Below are 13,166 nucleotides of genomic sequence, written 5' to 3' on the forward strand. Positions count from 1 at the left end.
TCTTATCGCTTCATTAGATCAATCAGTAAGGTACCGACGTTTGGGAAAAAACACGTCTAAAATCCTATGTCACGAGCATAGGCGCAAATAGGGTGGGGCTTGTGGGGGGGCTAAGCACCCCCTGATTCCATCTAAGCCCCCCCCCCCCAATATTTACTCTTATATTAAAATTTAATGCACTTATTAATAATCAAATGTTGTTTTCGACTGCTCCCTTTGACTGTAAAAGTGTACATATAGTCAATATAAATTTTTTTTTACATTTTAATTATAGTCGGTAAAAATGTCGCGCGTTATAATAACGCCCATGTGTTCCTAGCCTAAGAGTCTAAGACTTAAAAATAAACAAGTTATAGTCAAATGGTAGGATATTATGATATTATATAATGTGTTATATTGTGTACGAGTATATACAGGTAAACTGGTCAACAGCTAGCGCGTTTCCCAGCAATCATCAAGCATATTGCCGATATAACGTCATAGCATCATAGCTTATTTTATTATTAATAGTCAGTGTCAGGGACCAGTGTTAATGTTAATAATTAAAAACAAATCTTTCCAAATTATTATAAACTATTTAATGTAGCAATGACTTTGCCAATCAATTCCGCTTCTTGCGAAAGGTCATTTTCCGCCATGAGGAGATTGAAAAACATGGATGAGATCAACAATGCTCCAAGAAAGATTCAGTAGTTTAGGGTTAATAAATATTGAAAAGGATATTAATGTTGATGACACGGTATCAGTATTAAATGACTTTGCCAAATCCAACAGGAGAATAAATTTAATAATGTAGTTACCTATTATCTATACCTAGTTAATAATAAATATAAGTGCATTAAGCAATAGTTTTATACTAGAAGCTAATAAAAAAAAGTAATATTTTTATTTGATGTGGGGAATTTTTGTTGAATATATTAAAGCAGGGCTTGAGCCCCCGCCAATGTAACTCCCTATTTGCGCCTATGGTCACAAGCGTGTGTTGGACAAAGACGAATCCTCTTTACACGAACTACCTATTTCAACTATGATGCTGTCGCATTTTACCTTGTTGTCATTTACCTATTCTATTTTTTTATTGAATTACGGCATTTAACATTTTCCGTCAATATTATAATGTTTTTATATTTTACAAAGGCTACTTTATATTTTCGACATTTTTGTAAGAAATTTATCATAAAACCAACGACCTAGTAATAAATCAAAATGTAATGTGTAGATTACTCTGTTAGATTGAGTTTATTTTGGCGGAGGTTTATTGTGTTATGAGACAAGATAAATATACCACCCAAATAGCTAAATCGTGTCGAACAAAAATATTTTTAAAAAACACACACACACATCTTTGTAAAAATTGTATTTACATGCATATTGCAGCTCCTCCCAATAATATATAACTACTATTAAATCCTCTTGGCCGTTTTGTTTTCAATTAAAATATTTAATAATCTTTAATTGAACTATTTATAGGAAACAAAATAAAAATTTTTCCGACAACAAACTATATAAAAGAAAATTTGGTATATCATATAGGAATGTAGGGCGATTTGCCCAAGCCTATTTTTAGTGTAAGACTTTTACCCTGTTTATATATTATTGTGTGCGGATATTCCCCCCCCCCATATTTAAAAAAAATGTATTTGAACATTAAATTGGGGGGAATTGTACATTTACCGAGTACAATATAGGGCCTCAAGATTTTCTAGTATTTTTTCCATGCACAAAATACCAGTAGGCATTAATTTAAATTTAATATCAATTAATTCTGAATGATAAGTCATAAGTTTCATGAATAATAACCTGAGTTGGTTTCAAAACAATTTTGTGCACTCAATAATTGTACTTGGTTATACATTTTAAAATATAATAATTGATACTTGAATGGCTAAATTAACAAAGACATATAATACAAAATAAAGATAATGCAATTATTAAAACAATACAAATGTTCATATCTATTAATTTATTAAATTATGTTAACAATGCATTTATAGTTTTTTTTTATACACAAAAAAAATGTAAAAAAATATTAATTTGATTTAGTTTATGAGAAAACTAAAATATTCTCTCTATTATTATAAAGTTCTAATAAAATGTATAAAAATAAGGAGAGATTCATAAAACAAATTTACAGTTTGCATGTATCATTTAGTCTAATATAATTAATGCTCCTACCAGTTAATTAAGTATATTATTATACTGCAAAAAATAATTTGGCTTACATTCAAATGAAACTAAAATTTAAAAAAATATAAACTATTGGTGACTGATAAAATATCACTATAAAATTTGGTAAAAAATATAAACTAGATGATATGTGCAATAAAAATAAATATATAAAAATAAAGAAACTTTTGTTCTTAAAAAGTTATTAATACCATGGGTTAAGCATACTGTAGGTGTAGAGTATAGATACTTATAGAAAATACTATTCAATTTGATTATTTTATCTGGATGGCATAGAAGCTTTGCCACTAATAAATTCAAATGTTAGTCATTCAATCTATAGTACAAACTTTGTCAATTTATATGTTATGCCAGGTCCACTTAGGCAACTAAGATAAAAGTAAAAACAAAATAGTGATTGTGTTTCAGTGGCATATAAACAAAAAAAATTTCTTAGAAAGGGTTATAAGGGATAATTTTATAAGGCCCTATACAATACTAAAAATCAATTTTGATACGAAATATTCTAAAAAAAAATGTTTTTAACATTACAGTGTTCATGTTTTGTTTAGGAAAATATGTAAGCAATATAAATTATCTGATGGGTTGGGAGCATTGGAATCCCACAGTCCCTACATAAATGGCAATGAATGTTTTCATTAACAATTTTAATTTTCTTATTTGTAGTGGGAAAGTGAGTTTTTGTTTTGTTTTGTTTACTATTACTAAGTGGAAGCTCTGCAATAGATTAGTCAATGTAGGTGCAATATACTTAACCCACGTTAAAAATAATGATATAAAATGTATTCAAGTATAAAAATAAAATACAATACTTATGATTAAAAAAAATACTGATTAATTGTCAACATATAACATTTGAACACAAAATGGACGGATAAGATTACATTGTGTCAAGCGCATTGTCATAAATCTAAATAATAATACCAATAATACAGTAAGTAGAGTCTTGCTAATCCAGACCTTGCTAGTCCGGATACCCGGATCTATATCAAGTCTAGATTAATGACTATACTATAGTTTAAAAATAAAATAGTAAATACTACATTTCCCAGGTCGATTTGTCAATAAAATATTATCATGTTATACTGGAACAGTGGAGACTGTACTATGAGGAGTAGTGGGACGAGATCCAGCTAAAGAATGTGTTGTAGATGCATTCAGCGAGGCCATAGTTCCAATCTAAAACAAAATAGTTCATTTGTAAATTTACACATAAGAAAAAATGATCAACTACATACTCTTAAATGTGCTAAATCTTCAAGTTTAGTCAAATCAAACAGTTCCAAGTACAAAGAGTATACAAGTATCCAACCGTATACATTGATGACACTGAACAATGCTCCCAACAAAATCATGGTGAAATTATATCCAAATATGGGATCGTTGGCTATTGAAGAAAACAACCAAGCAATAAATCGAAATACTGTAAATGCAGCAAACGAAAATAACCAAGGCACAATCCGTTTCTCGTGCTCCTGAAAGTTGTAAAAATTATTATTAATATGATTATTATTACATTAGTTATGAAAATAACTATTATTTTACTTTGCGTAACGCAGATATTAAAATCAAACTTGTCACAAAAATAACAGCTGCCACAACAAACGAAAACAACGAGAATAAGACCAACAAATTTCTGACTGAAATATAAAAAAGATTCGTGAAATAATAAAGAAATTTAACAAATTGTTGAACACAAAACATTATTATTTATATTTACCCCAAGAGCTTCCAACATACACAAACTGATAGCTCATGACATAGTAACCATAATGTGTAGATCCAGGAGCAGCCATGGCCAAACAATAAGTATCAAAAGCGGATGTCACCAATGTAAAAATGCTTAGAAACTAATGGACATTAAAACCATATCATAAATAAATTTAATTATAAAATTTAAATTTAAAAAAAAAACCAGTGCACAAATTAATTTGTCCAAATGAATGACTACTTACCAGAGAATAGAAGGCAATGACAAGTGCACCTCTCTGTGTATCAAGGAAGTAAGCGTCTTTCAGTATAGGACGTTGGTACCATGGTATACGCAAAGATTTCATGGAACGCGTCGACCGCAGGTTAGAAGATCGGATAGTCAGATGACTGGCGTGTATCGAGTAGACGGACGGCGTTCCCATGCTGGGAGTTTTACTTCTGGCGTACATGTCGAAAGAAACGGTGAAATCAAAAAAATGTACGTATAATTATTGAACAATAAAAACTGAACTGTCAACCGAGAAAATCTACATGAAATACAAAATTTTAGGAGTCGTGGTTTTTTTTTTTAACGTTAGATGGTCACATTGAATTGTCACGGTTCATGAAATGAATATTGAAATTTGAAAAAGTTTAATGAAAGGTGTGAGACAAAATATACATCCACCCGAACCTGGAATGCAAACTCAATAATTGTTAATTATTTACTGCTCAAAATAATATAGTAATGTTTAGTAAACACAACTCACAAGTCGATTAACACGCCCAGGTTGATAGAGAGCTACAAGTGATAAGCGTTAACCATCCACGGTTTAAATTTTTAAACCATGTAACCACAGAATATGTGAAATATATAATTTAAAAAAATTTATATATAAATAAATTTATTAAATATATTTATATTCTATTTATATTCATATTTATATTTATTCATACTACTTATTAAATATGTTTCATTTAGTCTGTGGTGTACTGGTGTAACCATCCGATCTGCATCTTTGATAATATGGATTTATAGCACACAAAGATCATAGCTAAATATACAAGCATTGGCAAAGACTATATATATTAAGATTTTTCAGAGAAGAGATCTAATTCTAAATTCTAATGCATCAGCCATCAAGGTGGAATACTGAAGTATTAGATCTATAAATAAAGGTAAAATATAATGAATTTCTTTATTGGTCCATGCTATTGCTATACACAAATTAACATTATTAAAGAAGCATCGACTTTTTTTGTGTATATAACTTTAATATCAATGTTTGAAATAAGAAAACAAACTCGGGCCACGGAATAGATTTAATCTATTCTATGCTTGGGCAGCCGCCGCAGCATTGCTCGTAGATTACAAGCCAAGAAAAAGTGGCAAGTACGCAATCAAAATATGATCTCAAGCAACAGGTTGCGGTACTGCGGTAGCATAAATTTTAGAATAATTTCAATCTATATTTTCAGTATTATTTTAATTATATACAAAAACTGTTTATAATTTATATCAATGTTTTTATTCATACAATTGGTATTTTTTAAATAATAATCAATATTAGGTAATAGGTAGCTGAAAGATTTTAATGACATTATCATAACTATTCTAACAATTAAATTACTTTTATTATTACTTGTAGACACAATATATATATTAAATATACATTGTAATGCATTTGTAGGTACCTACTTAATTATAATGCAAGATTTAACTACAATTTTATTTACATCGTGGTACAATGTATGAGTGCTTAATTTTAAAAGCCAAATATCTATTGACTATTCTTATAACAGGTATGTAAGATCGAATTTTAAAATTTGGAAAAAACCAATAGAACATTGCAAAACTTCAATATTTACTGCAGTACTACATCTGAGGCCACAGAACAATAGCGCGGCCCGTGGCCGTTTCACTGTGCTATTTTTTTGGTATGTATTTCTTATCCGGCGTTTGGTATCCTTATCATTTTTGTATTCAATATTCATTAATTTCGGTAGATAATAGTATAATTTACTTATATTTACTCTAAATTGTAATCTATTCTGTTCTTAAATCCGATTTCTGTATTACTGTCGTTCAATCGTGGTAGTTAGTCCGTCCTCAAAATAATTCAACGTCTAATTTATAAATTTATAATTTTTTTTTGTGAATATATTCATATAATCACATCAATTATCACCCAATATTCAAAGCATAATGGTTGTAAGTTTTATTCTTTTAACTACATCATTTATTTTTAAATTTAAAATTTGTGTATTTGATTTTAAAATAATGTTTATAAACAAATTTGATACGAGTATATATATTAATATGTTATGTATAATTAACAAACAAATTACATGTAGAAGAGGAGTGACAACACGATATTTGTTAACAGCAGCTCAACTTTATTTTTAAAGTTTTGAAAATTACAAATCTTATATATATCTACTAATTTCGGTTATTTGGTTATTTAATTTATAGAAGATCGCATTACAGATTAAAGCAAATTTAGAAAATGTGACCGACTTAACACCTGACGGAGAAGACTTTCGATGGTATTTAAAAGTATGATAAAACATTTTTCCATTGAAATTCAATTTGTTTTATGTTAATGCCTTTAACTTCAATCATCGTTCAAAAATCATTACTCTTTTTACAAAAATGTTACAGTTTCGGTGTACAAATTGTGGTGAAGAATCTGACAAATGGATATACTTATCTCAAGATGTTAGTATTTCTAGTTATAATTAATTTAGCTGATTATTTAATTGAAAAAAGTTTTAGATAACAGTCCCAATGAAAGGAAGTAGAGGACATGCACATTTAGTTACTAAATGTAAAATGTGTTCAAGGGATAGTTCATTAGGTAAGTTTTTTAGGTACATAGTATAGAAATATTTGTTGAACCCCCTATAATAATTTTATTTTCAGATATTTTATCAGATACTATTTCAAAGTATACAATAGAAGATTCAAATAAATTTAAAAGTATTGTCACATTTGATTGTCGTGGTATATCAATCATTGACTTTTCACCTAGAAACGGGTTTAAGTGTTGTGGAATTGAAACAAACACTAAATTTGAAGATATCAATTTGGAAGAAAAAGAATGGGTAGATTATGATGAAAGACAGAACCAGCCTGTTGGAATTTATGATGTCCAATATCAGTTTGTAACCACCAAATAAATTTTTTGTTGTCTTATAAACCATAATTAAGATGTAAATTTAATATTAATGAAATCATGTTAAAAAAAAACTAAGTTTGATCCATTTATTTAATGTCTAATAAATTCAGGAACATAAAAAATAATATTAAAAAAATGACTAATTAAAAAACTTTACGATTAATCAATCTTCATCTTCCTCATCACTTGTATCGCTTACCTACAAAATATAAACTCAAATTACAAAATCTGTTAATTGTATTGTATAATTAATATAACTCACACTTATGAGACCAATTTTAAATGAATATACAACCATTGTAATGACTGTGACTATTCCAATTAAAACATTTTTTGTCTCGTCTTTCTTATACCAAGGTATGACATTCATTTGCTGCTTAGTCTCTTCAAGTTTCTTCTTTTCGTTGCATTTGTGCGCTTGCCAGTCTATTTTAAAGTATTCTCTCGTTATCCTGTCTATCCAAATGCACAAGTTTTTACATGTCTTCAAATGTGATTGCAATTTGTTTTCAGATAGAGGTGCTTTTAATAGTGGCCCTAGATAGCTGTAAGCAACGGCATCTAATAATGTAGGATGTGACCCAAAGAAATAGAAATTGTTGCCCAAACGACTTTCCAAACCATTCATACACTTAATGGCCTCAGCGTAAATCTGAATGCAAAACATAATTTACTTACAATAAATCATTATGAAACTGAATTTAAAATAATTTACCTCTGTCATTATGTCATTGTCAGAATCTAGGTGATTGTACAATGTATAGATTTTGTGCTTGGCTTCCCTCTCATATGCATTTGGATAGTACCAATTAAATGGAAATTTTAAAGCATTCCTATACCATGGCTTAGTAAAATTAAGGCAATTACTTTCATCCATCCACCTGTACAATAATAATATATAATCAAATAAATGAACATTATATGACAGAAACACGATTTTTTTTAAATTTGATTACCAAGCGAACAATAATGCTGGTTCAAGTTGAGCATCAATCATACTAATAGCTGCATGTTCCTCAGCCAATTGAAGACTACTTAAGCCAAAATCTGGGGTGAGATTCTAGAAAACATGAACACAAAACGATATAAGAAGAGTACATATTAATATGTAATGAACTAATTTACCTGCTTTTCAAGACAATCGATTAGACTATCACGATCCATTAATAACCGCTTATTATAACTTACAACAGGCAAGTGTCCAGTAACGGACTTGTATGGATTGTTCGAATGGTAAATATTAATTGGCGCATTTGTAAACCTTGCAAAAGCCTAAAACAAATTGTATCCCATTGCTTCAATTGTAGTGTTCTTTTATAAACTATTTTAAATCGATATTACTGGAAAAATATTATCAATGTACCAAAACTTCGAGGCATTTATAATCAATTGACGGCAAACCCCAATCGCCTTTCCAACTTTCTACTTCCAACAGGTGAGGTTTAAACATGATTGGTTTTGAATGTCAGCTTCAGGAAATGAGTTATAACTCCGTCGAAATTTATTCCACGGTAACGCAACTACTAAACTACTGCTACGGAACAATCAATAATTTCACAAATTCGTTAGTACTTAATAAGTTATCGTTTAAAAAATATTTTTACTATTCTAGTACGATTAATCAATATCCACTATCCAGTATTCAGCAAGTTCATTAGTTTATATTTTTATAATTCATAGTTCATACATCACGATTCACGATTATTAATAATTATAGATATACAGGATATAATGATATCGCTGATTGTGATTCATATATTTAATCAATCAACAAATTTAGTGATAAGAAGATACAGTAAAAATGTTAGTTCCAAAGACGTGTTATTACTCAACTCACTCACGCGCTTGGTGCCGTTGGCGACACTGTAAAGTCGTCTCATAAATTTGTTATACATTACCATTTACCACATTTTTACATGATATACCTTTTCATCATTTCTACGATTTCAGCTTTGTTCGGAAAAAAGACACGTTTTCCAGAAATTCGTTTTTCGACTACCTCAGACGAATATCCACATCAAAATGGCTGAAAACACCACCGTAAGTTTGTTTTATTACGATTTCAACCCGATGGCGATTCAAAATGAACGTCCAACGATCTAGAAAGTTCCGGCATACATTTAACCATTTTAACCTACAATTTAGAACCATTGAAGTACTAAATTTGCTTTCGGCCGTCTCTAGGGGTCTAATAAATTAACTTTTGATTTAATTTATCACCTCAAACGGCTCAAACGACATCCAGACTCGTGCTAGACTCGGTATCAGTCGTTATTATGAGTTGTAGTGTTGTAGCTTTTTCGGGCAATTTCTGATCATCGAAAACGTGTCCCACATCGTTTCTTCGGTTAGGTTACAAAGTTATGTAAAGTCCTGGCGGTTTTGAGAGGGAGCTTTCGCTTTTCCTGGTTTGGTACATCGTTAATTATTTTTAATATGTGAATATTGAACCAAAAAACAAATTAAACATAGTGCAAGGACAGTTTTTGGCAAGAGAATGTAGATAATTTTGTGAATGCTAAATCTGCCTTCTCCCTTGAAGTCTCGTTGAAGCCTGAGTCTTACATTGTATTTGATTTAACAAATACATTATCTATGTTCGCTTGCCACACCATATGTGTTTGTTTGTTTTAATTGCAGTTTAAATGGTTTTGTTTCAGGCAGAGGTTGAACACAAGGCTAAAAGGCCTTTCCGTAAATTCACATACCGTGGTGTTGACTTGGACCAGCTTTTGGACATCCAAGGGTAAATTATTACATTTATTATTATTATCATCTATTACTATTATTAAATTAATATTGACATTCATAACTCATATTGACTAAACAATTATGTTCTTTAGAGAGCAGTTGATCGAGCTGTTGCACTCACGTGCTCGCAGGCGTTTCTCACGTGGTGGACTTAAGCGTAAGGAGTCAGCTTTGGTGAAGAAATTGCGCCGTGCAAAGAAAGATGCTCCACCAATGGAAAAACCAGAAGCCGTGAAAACTCATCTCCGCAACATGATCATTGTTCCTGAAATGGTTGGCAGTATCATTGGTGTCTACAATGGAAAAGTTTTCAATCAAATTGAAATCAAGGTTAGTAAAATACTATAATATTACTTTTTTCATTATACTCAATTTGTATCTTAAAAATAATTTATTCATATTTGTGTTTAATTTCTCATCAATAGTATTTAATCATATTTACCTTATTTTTCAGCCTGAAATGATTGGTCATTATTTGGGTGAATTCAGTGTGACATACAAACCAGTTAAGCACGGAAGGCCTGGTATTGGTGCCACTCACAGCTCTAGGTTTATTCCATTGAAATAAATTTTATTTTTTTTTTCACAATAAAATAACATTTGGTTCTAATGTTGGATTTGTTTTCTCAATTATTCTCCTTTTCCTACTTTTTTTTGTACTTAAAATTAATTTTAATTGATACATTTTTTACACTTGATATCAAAAAATAAAATAAAATATGCTATTCGTTTAGTATTTTTACTTTATAGTCTGTACATTTTTAAATTGAGTTGTTTGATAATTATATTAATGCAAATTATGTCAAAATCAATCAAATTAAAAATCACTAAAACAAATATATGTTAAGCAATACACTTTTTGTTCATCACTTCAAATTTAAAAAAAAATGTAACTTGCTGAAAATAGTAAAGGTAATTATCACGACGCAACAGGGACATTTGTTGTCTCCCTTAGTTACGAAAAGGCTCGTAAGTTCATGCATTTACATATAAATCTTGCTAAGTTGTATTTAATGCAATATGACCTATAAAACCATTTCAAGATACCACAGTTAAATATGTGAAGTCTTATTTTGCTTGTTTGGTATATTTATTTGCCAATTTTGAGTGCATAAATGCATGCTTGTTTAGGCGCTTTTTAGGACATGAACTTATGAGCCATGGTTATAAGTATTTTAAAATTAAAATATGATAAAAAGCCCATTAATTTTTGTAAGAGGATTTTTATCGATTTGCTCTGGTTTTTAAACTAACGGAACTGAACGTGATATGCTGAGAACAATTTGGTATGTTACCCACTAGTAAAACAAAGAGGATATATGCCTGTTTAATGTCCTCTCAATATTAAGTAACAATGATCCAAAATGAAAAATAAAATTTTATTTTTCAAAATAGAAACAATACTGAAATACCTTTTTCTAAGTACCTTATGATAAATAGTACTAAAAAATGGTAATCAATTTATCACAAATATTTTTAATGCAATATAGTTAGGAAGAGCATTTATGTTTTTTGTTAACGCATTTTATCAACCGCATACCCTGCGAAAAAGGTAAAAAGAAAGATAGTACTGTTAATTATTATTTTTTATTTATATATTGTACCGGTATAGTTTAAAAATTACACATTGCCTACAAATTTAAAACAATTCAAAAACTACATATTACAAACTGAATAACACTCAATTCTCTAGTAACGATTTACATGTTACATTAAATTAAAATTTTAAAAAAATACTCACGTGTACACCTATTAAAATCTACTTACAAAGTAATATGATATTAAGTATAAGAAAAAAATATTGAATATAAAAGCAAAAATAATAACATAAAGTATAAATAATATCTCGGTCTATCGACTATCATTATACCTAATATATAACTGTTAACGATGCCCAAGAATCTGAAAACTAATTTAGTAATTTCAATTTTACACATTAATGTTAAATAACATAATTATTTTCGTGATTCCAATGATTCCATCATCACTATATTCCCCCCTCCCGAGCAGAGTAGTAAATTTCCCCTTGGTTGGGAACCGCTGTATTAGATAAAGTAAAAATATTATTTATAAAGGTAATGTTAATTTCGTAAATTACTTGTGTAATATCAATCACTAGATCCCACAAGGTATTGAAACTTACCCATTACATATAGATATATTATTTTATACTCATACTCTTATGAATTAAGAGACTATAAAAGTATATTTTTGCTGATGGGAATTTTTAACATAATATCATTGTGAATTTATTTTTTGTATAAAATTAGTTTCTTAAAGTAGAAACTATTGGGCCTTAATGAGAACAACTTGTGAAAGTAATTAACTACTAATTACTCAAAGAATAAGTTACAATAAAAAATAGTAATTAACAATTAATGTACAACTATGTTTTTTTTAATATGATTAACGGGTACTTTTTTCCCGGTATTCCGACAAAAGTTTGAGCATGCCTATGTGAATGACACGGTAAGTGCCCGAATTTAGTAAATATTTGAAAAATTAAATAAAAACTGCGTCAACTGCACAAAAGGAATAAAAAAAAAAGAATTAATTTTGATTTAAATGTATGTGGTCATGTGCTTTATTGAGTTTGATAAATTAATTGATTTTTGAGATTTTTTGAAATGTTGAAAAATTCAAGAAAATGATTAGGAATTATTAGTTAGGCCCACGATCCTAATTCCAAGATGACCAAGATCAGAGCACTCATGTAGTCACTTTAGACCACTGGAATTATAGATAGCGTTGGTGAAACAAATCTAGAGGCTAAAATTGACCCACCACCCACCTACTTCTTACCAAACATTTATAACAAACACAAGAACTATTAGCATTATTATTACTATTTGACTAATATAATTATTATTTAGCAATTGTTTTTCGCTTTCATATTGAGCATTTGATCACCCGTCAATCCACCACTAAATATTTAAAAAAAAAAATCGAGAAGCAACTGCTTCTTGAAGACTATGATAGTTTTGCCACTGAATATACTGATCGAGTGATAGATAGTCATGATCCGTCATAATGTCTAATAATGCGCAGAACATCCGTACAACTAAAATTGATGAAGCACACAGTGCTTGAAATTTGAATTGAAGGAGGAAAAAATCCTTCTTATTTGGAAAAATAGGTAGGTATGTAGGTATACATATCCTTCTAATTATATCCTAATCAATAAGATATTTAAATATACAGGTACGCAAGTTTTTTACTCTTGCAATTCGAGAGTCCATAATATTATACATCTCATAAATTAAATACAATGAATTGATTATTATTTATATTATTAATTTTAGTGTGATTTTACAAGTATTGAAGTATATATGTATTTTCATATTATGATGAATGTTG

The 13,166-nt window shown here is 29.3% G+C and overlaps 4 protein-coding genes across 6 annotated transcripts; 2 read left to right on the forward strand and 2 right to left on the reverse strand.

The window, feature by feature from the left end:
• Window positions 1–2,517: 2,517 nt before the first annotated feature.
• On the reverse strand, window positions 2,518–4,667 carry LOC111041031. The gene is made up of 5 exons (XM_022325182.1): window positions 4,143–4,667; window positions 3,908–4,037; window positions 3,733–3,827; window positions 3,426–3,662; window positions 2,518–3,366 (listed from the first exon to the last, which is right to left on the reverse strand). The coding sequence occupies exons 1-5, from the start codon at window positions 4,347–4,349 to the stop codon at window positions 3,268–3,270; spliced, it is 768 nt and encodes a 255-aa protein (XP_022180874.1). The 5' UTR covers window positions 4,350–4,667; the 3' UTR covers window positions 2,518–3,267.
• A 254-nt stretch (window positions 4,668–4,921) lies between these two features.
• Window positions 4,922–7,293, forward strand: LOC111041032 (UPF0587 protein C1orf123 homolog). 2 transcript variants are annotated; one of them, XM_022325185.1, is made up of 6 exons: window positions 4,922–5,058; window positions 5,683–5,817; window positions 6,353–6,426; window positions 6,542–6,598; window positions 6,656–6,737; window positions 6,803–7,293. In XM_022325185.1, exons 3-6 carry the CDS (start codon window positions 6,424–6,426, stop codon window positions 7,057–7,059), a joined length of 399 nt encoding a protein of 132 aa, XP_022180877.1. In that variant the 5' UTR covers window positions 4,922–5,058; window positions 5,683–5,817; window positions 6,353–6,423; the 3' UTR covers window positions 7,060–7,293. The 2 variants fall into 2 exon arrangements, with proteins under 2 accessions (XP_022180877.1, XP_022180876.1); XM_022325184.1 differs by lacking the exons at window positions 4,922–5,058; window positions 5,683–5,817 and adding an exon at window positions 5,852–6,091 and having other exon boundaries at window positions 6,353–6,436.
• Window positions 7,131–8,806, reverse strand: LOC111041030 (metaxin-1). Of its 2 annotated transcripts, XM_022325180.1 has the most exons (7): window positions 8,663–8,806; window positions 8,422–8,592; window positions 8,184–8,330; window positions 8,015–8,118; window positions 7,774–7,939; window positions 7,321–7,710; window positions 7,142–7,257 (listed from the first exon to the last, which is right to left on the reverse strand). In XM_022325180.1, the coding sequence occupies exons 2-7, from the start codon at window positions 8,506–8,508 to the stop codon at window positions 7,222–7,224; spliced, it is 930 nt and encodes a 309-aa protein (XP_022180872.1). In that variant the 5' UTR covers window positions 8,509–8,592; window positions 8,663–8,806; the 3' UTR covers window positions 7,142–7,221. The 2 variants fall into 2 exon arrangements, with proteins under 2 accessions (XP_022180873.1, XP_022180872.1); XM_022325181.1 differs by having other exon boundaries at window positions 7,131–7,257; window positions 8,422–8,806.
• A 130-nt stretch (window positions 8,807–8,936) lies between these two features.
• On the forward strand, window positions 8,937–10,420 carry LOC111041033 (40S ribosomal protein S15). The gene is made up of 4 exons (XM_022325186.1): window positions 8,937–9,098; window positions 9,719–9,804; window positions 9,902–10,139; window positions 10,264–10,420. The coding sequence occupies exons 1-4, from the start codon at window positions 9,081–9,083 to the stop codon at window positions 10,375–10,377; spliced, it is 456 nt and encodes a 151-aa protein (XP_022180878.1). The 5' UTR covers window positions 8,937–9,080; the 3' UTR covers window positions 10,378–10,420.
• The last annotated feature ends 2,746 nt before the right edge of the window (window positions 10,421–13,166 follow it).

The sequence above is a fragment of the Myzus persicae genome, unplaced genomic scaffold, assembly GCF_001856785.1.
Source record: "Myzus persicae strain clone G006 unplaced genomic scaffold, MPER_G0061.0, whole genome shotgun sequence".
In the NCBI taxonomy this organism is placed as follows: Eukaryota; Metazoa; Arthropoda; class Insecta; order Hemiptera; family Aphididae; genus Myzus; species Myzus persicae.

Bases quoted from the DNA above. Each gene is read 5' to 3' on its own strand.
- LOC111041033 (XM_022325186.1), top strand. The intron at 9,805-9,901 runs GTAAATTATTAC...TATGTTCTTTAG, and splicing joins CAGCTTTTGGACATCCAAGG to AGAGCAGTTGATCGAGCTGT. The intron at 10,140-10,263 runs GTTAGTAAAATA...CTTATTTTTCAG, and splicing joins TCAATCAAATTGAAATCAAG to CCTGAAATGATTGGTCATTA.
- LOC111041030 (XM_022325181.1), bottom strand. From the start codon at position 8,508: ATGTTTAAACCTCACCTGTTGGAAGTAGAAAGTTGGAAAGGCGATTGG. The intron at 7,711-7,773 runs GTAAATTATTTT...TTTTGCATTCAG, and splicing joins ACAATGACATAATGACAGAG to ATTTACGCTGAGGCCATTAA. The intron at 7,258-7,320 runs GTGAGTTATATT...TATATTTTGTAG, and splicing joins TTAAAATTGGTCTCATAAGT to GTAAGCGATACAAGTGATGA.
- LOC111041032 (XM_022325184.1), top strand. The intron at 6,437-6,541 runs GTATGATAAAAC...AAAATGTTACAG, and splicing joins ACTTTCGATGGTATTTAAAA to TTTCGGTGTACAAATTGTGG. The intron at 6,599-6,655 runs GTTAGTATTTCT...AAAAAGTTTTAG, and splicing joins GGATATACTTATCTCAAGAT to ATAACAGTCCCAATGAAAGG.
- LOC111041031 (XM_022325182.1), bottom strand. From the start codon at position 4,349: ATGTACGCCAGAAGTAAAACTCCCAGCATGGGAACGCCGTCCGTCTAC. The intron at 3,828-3,907 runs GTAAATATAAAT...TTTATATTTCAG, and splicing joins GTATGTTGGAAGCTCTTGGG to TCAGAAATTTGTTGGTCTTA. The intron at 3,367-3,425 runs GTATGTAGTTGA...ATTTTGTTTTAG, and splicing joins AAGATTTAGCACATTTAAGA to ATTGGAACTATGGCCTCGCT.